The 9,103-nt window shown below is 41.7% G+C and overlaps 1 protein-coding gene across 1 annotated transcript in view; it reads right to left on the bottom strand.

Annotated features, from left to right (window-relative positions):
• Positions 1-491: 491 nt before the first annotated feature.
• ctdspl2a (CTD (carboxy-terminal domain, RNA polymerase II, polypeptide A) small phosphatase like 2a) overlaps positions 492-9,103 on the bottom strand; it is a 19,700-nt gene continuing 11,088 nt past the window's right edge. Inside the window, exons 5-13 of the mRNA XM_037683590.1 lie at positions 7,354-7,578; positions 6,895-6,988; positions 3,326-3,437; positions 3,158-3,244; positions 3,016-3,078; positions 2,843-2,922; positions 2,635-2,761; positions 2,453-2,548; positions 492-557 (exon numbers count right to left, since the gene is read on the bottom strand). Of these exons, the coding sequence (XP_037539518.1) occupies positions 492-557; positions 2,453-2,548; positions 2,635-2,761; positions 2,843-2,922; positions 3,016-3,078; positions 3,158-3,244; positions 3,326-3,437; positions 6,895-6,988; positions 7,354-7,578 (950 nt within the window). The remainder of the gene's footprint in view (positions 558-2,452; positions 2,549-2,634; positions 2,762-2,842; positions 2,923-3,015; positions 3,079-3,157; positions 3,245-3,325; positions 3,438-6,894; positions 6,989-7,353; positions 7,579-9,103) is intronic.

Genomic DNA, 9,103 nt, shown 5'->3' with positions numbered 1-9,103 from the left:
AAAAGCTGCTGCTCAGCAACAAGTTGAAAGAAAACGTTTTGTGGAGTTTATAAAAGCAACCGAATAAAGAGTACATATTAAAATCTGAAGGGAAATTAAAATGACTTAAAAACCTTAAAGAAAAAAAAAACATTTATGTACACATATTTACAAGTAGAGGGAATAATATACAAGTTGCACCGGCCGTTTGAGGCCAGAGTGAACCCAACAAGGTCCGTATGAAGCGACACCACGTGACATTCACTTGTCAGCCCAAACCGGCTGTTAAAGACAAACTATCATCCAGAAGGCCATCTTTGTTCCAGGTCTGGTCTGAGTAAAAAAAAAAAAAAACACATCCAGGACTCTTGATTTCAACATAGCTTTCAACGTTTATAGAGTAAAAAAAAAAAAAGATAATGGCAATGCTGCGTATGCAAAGAGGAAACCCACTGAATTAATCCTTCCGTTGAGTCTGATGAATGTAGCCGTCTTGAAACAAGAGGAGCTGCTCAGTCTGGAGGAAGGAGGTCGTGCAAACGAAACTGTTCTCGGATGTGTGGCCTGACGTCTTCGTTCTGTGACGCAGAGGGGAAAGATAAAAAGTGAGACCTACCTCCAAAATCTCTACTACAGTCGGTCATCAAGAACTGAGTTTAAAATTTTAGTTGATATAAATCAAACAGGCACTCGGGGTTATTTAATAAAACACGACTAAAGTGAAAACTGTTCAGCAACAAATCCAACAGTCTTTACAAACGGAGACAAGTAAATTTATTATTATTAAAATAAATCAGTGGGTGACAGCTACTGCTAACCAGAGGACCACTGAGAGAGCGACAACAGCTCTATCTCATCCTCTAAGGAGCGTCTCTGCTTCCTGGGCAGCTTGGAGGAGTTCCTCTGGAAGCAGCATGTGCTGCTGCACCATGAGCTTCAGGTTCACCAGATTTTAAGTTAATGTGGCCACCCCTCATCCTCTGGGCCAGGCTCTCCTGCAAGGGTTCTCTGGGCCTCTCAGAGAGGTATGTGCTCAGCATTCCTTGTGACATTGCTGGTATTAGTCATTCAGTGCTTTCAGCACCGCCCTCTGGCGGTCAGTAGGGATTCATAGAACCGTAGTTACATACCAGTACGTAACTTTCGTTTCCACCTGACTCTGAAAAGGAAAAGCTGAAAACCAGCGGCTCATGTGCTGTGCCGCAACCAAGACTTTAGAGATCCGATAAAAGATGATGGACTTTTGTTGAAGAAACACTGACGTGCACGTTCTGGCACTCTACAAGAGCAAAAACAACATGGTGGAAACACTGAAGAAAGCAGATCAGATGGTTATAATGTGAGACAAGTGGACATTTATTGCCTCAAAAAAAAAAAAAAAAGACCGCGAGTACGCATACCATGAGAACCGATCAACAGAGGACGCCATCTCCTCTGTGGTCCACACTGCTCTCACCCACCTGGAGCAGGACTCTTACGTCCATATGCTCTTTGTGGACTTTGCATCCGCCTTCAACACCATGATCCCCCAAACCCTGATGGACAAACTATTCACACGAGGACTAAGCCCCTCCATTTACAACTGGGTACTAGACTTCTTAACAAACAGACCAGTCAGTGAGGATCAACAACTTCTCCTCCTCCACCATAACCCTCAGCACCGGCTCTCCTCAGGGATGTGTGTTGAGCCCCCTCCTGTTTACTCTGCTCACGTATGATTGTGCAGCTACCCATCCAGGCTGTCACATTGTAAAGTTTGCAGATGATACAGCAGTGGTGGGATGCATCACAAACAATGATGAGTCCAGCTACAGGCAAGAGGTGTCTGGGGCAACAACACTACCAGCCTCAGTATTTCCCCTACCATTATACAAGTGGGGTGCCCCGCCCCGTCAACAGAACCGAATGCCCCGTCTACCAAACCCCCCTTCCCCAACCACCTGTCGGCAGTGATGTAACTCTAAACTAGCGGCTCGCAATGCAGGTGCACTAGCTAAAAAGCTAAAGGCAGCCTCTTCCCTCATGCTGAACCCTACCCCCCTACTCGAAAACTGTCAAACAGTGCACAGCTCAGATGTGTCTGTTCCCCCTCAAAAAACAAACAAACAAACTGCTTGTACAGACAACGCATGGCTGTGTCTCTGTACCACACCCCCAAAAAAACAACCTATGTCTCTCTGTTGGTCTAGGAACATCTTGAGTCCTCCAACAAATTTTTTTTACCGCTTCTCCTTTTTGGATCGCGGGGCAGCTGCTGCTCATCTCCAGCAGTCACTGAGCCAGGGGGGTACACACCCTGGACAGGTCACAAGTCCCACACAGGGACACATGAAGACAAATGAGGCAACCTATCGACTACTAGATTAGAGACTGAAGCGGCCTCCTCTTTTGTAATTTATTCTCCACAACCAACAGACGTTGGAACATTAGCAGCGATCTGACTGAACTGAAAGTCTAAAAGTAAAATACACACCAGCTCCACGAGTTTCTCCAGGAAAGGAACGAGCTTTAGAAGCTCGTTGTCGTTTCTATCCACAAACCAGCTCTCAATCGGGATTCCATTGGAAAGCTGAAACGACATGAAACTGTAGCGGTGACTGAGGAGCGTGGGTAATTAGTTTTTCTCTTATTCAGTTTCAGGTGACAAACTTTTACCTGATAAGCAAAGGCTTGTGGTGAGTTGTCGATTATTACTGTTTTTGAAAGATCCCGCCCAAGAATGTTCAGGTCTTTAATATAGTTTCCTTGAACACAAACACAGTGCTCTCGAAATAGTCTATGTCTGAGAAAAAAGAAGAAGTTAGCATCAACCGAGATCAGAAGTCTTTCTGTAGTTTGCCGTTTAATACGAGGGTGTGCTCACCTTACTAACTGTTTTTTTGGATCCAGGATGTTGAGCAACTTATCAGCATAGACTTTCTTTGAGGCCGTGAAGAGAATGATCTGAAATGTTAATAGACACAAATGAATAGTTTACGGTGTCGACAGGAGATGAAACCAGGACCATGTGGACTCTGTAGCAGGGACACGCCTCACCTCGTAGAACTGAGACATGCGCTCAAGAAACTCTCGAAAAAAGGGCCTCAGTCGAACGTACACCTTCAGATTTAAAATCAACAAACAAAGTTTTGAGCACAGCAACAAGAACAGTGGGAATCTTTATTGTTACTCTTGTTACCTGGTATATTACATCTTGAAAGAGGACAGGGAATGTCAGCGCTGCATCTTCTAACTCGTTCAAACTGCAGTGAACCAGAGTTTCATCCTTGAAGCAGCAGGAAAAAACCCCAAGAGTCAGTTTTATTTTAGTATAAAATAATTACTTATTAAACCTTGTGCTGCTTACCAGATCCAAGACTAGAGAGAACTCAGGCGTGCTGCGTGTTTTTAGTGGTAAAGCTGGTTTCCGTGTCAACTGTTCTTCTGTCAGCGGAGGAACATGCTTGATGAAGAAGTACCTGAAAGACAAGAAGCAAATAATCAATTTATTCTACTCACTTTAAACAAGAAGTAATTATTCAAAGTGACATGCAGGTTCAAATGGCTTAAGCATGAATATTATGCTCAGCCAAGTTCAGTCTGAAAAGACTAAAAAGCTGCCAGCTAAAGAGCAGCAATGATTGTTGCCTTTTGCTGCCGTCTAGTGGCTGAACGTTTCACATTCCAACAAGCTGAGGCCACAGTAATGTGCAGTCACCAGTGCTTGATACGCAAATAAAGTGAAAACTTCAATCCAAAGTCAACTTCAAATCAACTGTTTTTATAGAGCACACAATGGGACGGCTGTGGCTGAGTGGTTAGAGCAGTCGTCCTCGAATGGGAGAGTTGGGGGTTCGATTCCACCAGCAGTCACATGCTGAAGTGTCCCTGAGCAAGACAATGAACCCCTCATTTCCTCCGATTTGTGTCCCATCAGTGTATGAATGTGATAAAGCTCTGATTATTCTTTGTATAGATCTAGTAGAGTGCTGTATGAATGGGTAAATGAGGACACAGATTGTTGTAAAGAGCTTTGAATATCTTGATAAGATAGAAAGGTGCTGAACAAGTACAGTCTAGGGGTGCACTGATTGCAGTTTTCTGGCCATTCAATAATCACTGATCTCTAAAAAGCCTGACCTGCCGATTCCGACTGATACCGATTTTGTTTTATAAGCGATGTCACAATGCACCTTGAACTTTCCAATATTTTATTGAAAAACATACCCTTGAACAATATCCTAGAAACAATACAAACTTGTTTTAACTGGTCACAAGGAAGTGCTCTGAAATATAAATTAAGTTGTTGTTGTTGTTAAATTGTTTTTAAAAACTACAAAAACTGGTTTCTCACATAAGTATTGGCTGATCGCCAATCACCCTAAATTAAGGAAATTGGGGCCGATACATCAGTTGCACCTCTAGTACAGTCCATTTACCATTTAATACAACTAAAATGCTGTTTAATAAGAGCAGACACGAATGACCAAACTAATTCATCAAAACAGAAAAAGAGGTACACAGGATAAAAAAGGCACGTCAAACGATTACCTTTAAAGGAAAGCCAAAATTAAAGATTAAATGTGCTTTAAAAGCTTCAACCAAGGAGCCAGAATGGAACGCTGCTCCACTGTCTCAATCTAGAACATGGAACATCTATAATGACTTGTTCAGAAGATCTAGAACATCTACAATTTGAGTAAGAACAGATAAGTTCAAATTAATATTAAGTGTTATGATCTATTCTTCAATGCATCTTAAAGAAAACATGAATGCTCAAAATGAGATCATTTGATGTGAACTTCATGTTAAGGAACACAAAAGGTGGAACTCAAATTAATGTGGTGTACACAGCAGAGACTCGTTAATAAAATGGCTGACCGAGACCTGCAGCACCTTATGTACTGAAAGCTGGAGTTTAGGAGTATTTCAGCTTCTATGAAGTTACAGGGAAACACTTTCTGGACAAGACCACACTATTATGGTGCTTTGCCACTTTCTCAACTCTCATCGGTTCTGAACCACACGGCACCAGTTAAGGGCCTCCCCACTGCTGGCACCACCCCCACTCAGCCCAGTTTATAGGACCACCTTGATTGAGGTTTCAAGAGGGCTGCTCTGAGGGGCCAATTCTGACGTAAGCAGACAGCAGCCGTTGATTGGTCAGCGTCACTGGATGACCCTCCCAGCAAAACTGTAAACTACATGTGAACCTCCACTTCCTCATCGTGTTGATGGATGGTGGCACAAGAAATGAACATATTTACAGAGAGATATCAGAGATGATGGTGAAGCATGGCTACACCCAGACTTATAACCAGTGCTGAGATAAGCTAAAGAAACTGAAGTCCGACTATAGGGCGATTAAGGACCACAATGGGAGGAGTGGTTCAAACACAATGACCAGATGTTTTCCCAACCACAGAGCAGGAAACAAGTCACAGTGGCAAATCACCTCCACCTGAGAAGAACTGATAAGAAGAGTCACTCTTATTAATGGCAAAGCAGCTTTAGTAGGTTTTGTACAGGATTTTAACCAGAAGAACAACAACTAGTCAATGGTAGCTACTAGCTGATGCTAGCCCAGGGACCATCGTGCAACGCAGTCTAAGTATTTTAAAATCAATTCTGTAGTTAACAGGAAGCCAGTGAAGAGACGCTAACACAGGAACGATACGTGCCGTTTTCCTGGTACCAGTTAGGATTGGAAGTCTTTATTGGCAAATAAAAAATGAAGAAGACGAAGGAGACGATCATGGATTTCAGAAGGAGCCAACACCCCTACTACCACCCCACCCCCAAACACAAGAGGATCTGCAGTGAAAGTGGTCTCCAGCTACAAGTACTTGGATGTACACATGAGTGACAACCTCAGCTGGAGCAACAACACCACCAGCCTGATCAAGAAAGATCATCAGACTCTACATCCTCAGACGGCTGAGGCGAGCTGGTCTGAGAAGCTCAGTCCTCACCTCCTTCTACAGGTGTGCAGTGGAGAGCATCCTGTGCTCCAGCATCAACGTGTGGCATGAAGGCTGCACAGCTGCAGAAAGAAAAGCTTTGCAGAGAGTGGTGAAGGCTGCACAGAAGATGTTGGAGTCAGCCTCCCCACCATCACAGACATCTACACCTCCAGATACAGGAAGAGGGCCACCTGCATCATGAAGGACCTCACTCACCCAGCACACATTTTTCCCCCCGCTCCCCTCAGGCAGGAGGTTGAGGAGCATTAAGTGTAGAACCACCCTGAGGAACAGCTTCTACCCTGAGGCTGTTAAACTCATGAATCTCTAACCAGGAAAATCACTGTAATGCCACTTTTAATTGATGATATGCGACTTTATCTGTGCTGCTGATCTCTTTCGTCCAAGCTGCTGTATTCATACCCATCTGCTCAAAACAGACTCATGTTCAGGCTGCTGTTTAATACACAATATTATTTTACATTATTATTGTTTAGCATATATCTAAGATCCTTATATACAGGTTGTTTTTTTTTTATACTTTATATTTTAGCTACTTCTGGGTGTAACTGGGACCTTGGGTACAAAATTTCGTTCCACCTCATGTACCACATGTGATGTGAATGACAATAAAGAACCTTGAACTTTTAAAAGACTGACCGATGCCAAAATGAAAAGCATTACAATAATCCAAAACCTGAAAAAGATAAATGCTGAAAAACAAACACAACAACAAAAAACCTGTCTTCAAGTTGTTCTTAGATACAATGGATTTGAGTACGTTCATTCAACCTTTATTTATACAGGTTAGTCTCATTGAGTCGCCAGGACTCATTTACAAGAGAGACCTGTAATTTAAATAAAAACATAGATTATGATTTGTTTTTGTTTTTTAAATTAAGAGACGTCTCTAAACAATTAGTTATAAGTTGTTAAACTTGCACACAAGGAGCTTTAATGGTCGTGAACTTACGGGTCGAAAACTTCCCAGTCCTCCTCATATGAGGTTTCAGCTGGTGCTGAGGGTAGTGAGTGTGGATAGCTGCCGTCTGGCATACACCCAGGAGCTGACAAACACAAAGGGAGGAAAACAATTACTTTAAAGCTGTAGAGAAATAAAGAGCTTTACTTAAAATGTATGTTTACATTAAGGAAGAAGCGGGTAAAGATGATGGATGGATGGAAGAGCCTGCAGCTTGTATTTTGTCCCTGATGATAGAGCAACAAATGGTTTGCATTTTCTTCAAGTCTGAACTAAAAGATCTAATTTCTTCATTGTTGTATAAAATGAGTGACATTTCCTGATTAGTTTACACGCCTCCATCATCTTTTTTTTTTTTAACGAATTATGAAGAATGACTGCACGTTTAATGAAAAACACAAAAAAACAGAGTCTGTTAGGATGGGTTTGGGTTAATGAGCGCCGCCTCACCTGTTAACGGGGGTATGTCTGTTTCAGTTACGATCTCTCCTTCTATGGTTGTGTCAGAGGTGATCTGAAGCCTCTGCGATAACATTGGGACAGTGTGACACTGAGGGATCCCTTCTCTGGACGTCAGAGTGCTGCTTGGCATTTCTTCTGCTTGCTCAATGTCCAGCTGCTTCATGATTTCCTCTGCCTCGACTGCTTGGCCCGGAGAATCTGAGCCTGGAGTGGCTAAAACAAGAGACAAAGGAAAGCAGGAAATGTCAGATCTATTTGGCCTTCTAGGATTTCAAGCACATACCAACAAGAGTACCGCCAACAGTATATAACACGCTCATCAATAAATTCACATGACTCCCTTCACATAACCCTGAATGTCTACATTAGTTTTAATGTGAAGAATTTACTAGATGATGACTACGAGCTGATTCAAACCATTTTTATTAGCAGAGGAGTAGATCACGAGCATCATTCAAGAGTTTTTTGGTGGATGTGGTCATAAAAATAAGATCCACTTTCTATCCTAAACATTTGTGGAGTTTCACCATGGACAACTTACTTTGAACTGTCTAATGGATGGACATTTGGTGCAATCTCAAAGTCAAAGTCACATTATTGTCTGAAAAACTGCAATATGTACAGGACATACACAGGATTGAAATTACATTACTCTCAGACCCCGGAGCAACAATAACCATTTAACATTAAAAATTTAATAAACATAAGCATAAAATGAAATAATAAAAGTATGATACTGTCTTAAATTGTACTATAGCGGTATAATTTAAAAAAAAAGCATATCTATAAAATAAAATGAAGGTCCTGACATTGACATTTGTAGAAAGTGACAAAGCAGCATATGAAGTGAATGTACACAATGTATGCATGAAGTCCTTGATATTGGTGTAGGTAAAGTGACATATGCCATAAGGCTAGTAAAAAATATATATATCAGTGGTAGTGTAATATAAGCAGCAGTGTGAATATAAACAGTAGTGTGAATGTAAACAGTAGTGTGAATGTAAACAGTAGTACGAATATGAACAGTAAATGGTAAATGGTAAATGGACTGTATTTATATAGCGCCTTTCTATCTTATTTCAAGATACTCAAAGCGCTTTACAATCTGTGTCCTCATTTACCCATTCATACAGCACTCTACTAGATCTCTACAAAGCTAATTGAACAAATCCTTCTAAAGAGACTAATCAGTGCTTTAGATCACATTCATACACTGATGGGACACACATCAGAGGCTATGAGGGGTTCAGTGTCTTGCCCAGGGACACTTCGACATGTGACTGCTGGTGGATTCGAACCCCCAACTCTCGCATTGGAGGACGACTGCTCTAACCACTCAGCCACAGCCGCCCAGAAGAAGAAAAAACACCAGTTTGAAAATAAACAGTAGTGCGAATGTAAACAGTTGTGTGAATGCAAACAGTAGTGCGAATGTAAACAGTAGTGTGAATGTAAACAGTAGTGCGAATATAAACAGTAGTGCGAATGTAAACAGTAGTTTGAATATGAACAGTAGTGCAAATGTAAACAGTAGTGCAAATGTAAACAGTAGTGCAAATGTAAACAGTAGTGCGAATGTAAACAGTAGTGTGAATGCAAACAGTAGTGCGAATGTAAACAGTAGTGCGAATATAAACAGTAGTGCGAATGTAAACAGTACTGCGAATGTAAACAGTAGTTTGAATATGAACAGTAGTGCAAATGTAAACAGTAGTGCAAATGTAAACAGTAGTGC

Source organism: Nematolebias whitei, chromosome 10 (assembly GCF_014905685.2).
Source record: "Nematolebias whitei isolate Nwh7 chromosome 10, NemWhi1, whole genome shotgun sequence".
Classification (NCBI taxonomy): Eukaryota; Metazoa; Chordata; class Actinopteri; order Cyprinodontiformes; family Rivulidae; genus Nematolebias; species Nematolebias whitei.
The sequence above is the reverse complement of the archived record's forward strand: the minus strand, read 5'-3'. Positions and strand labels throughout refer to the sequence as shown.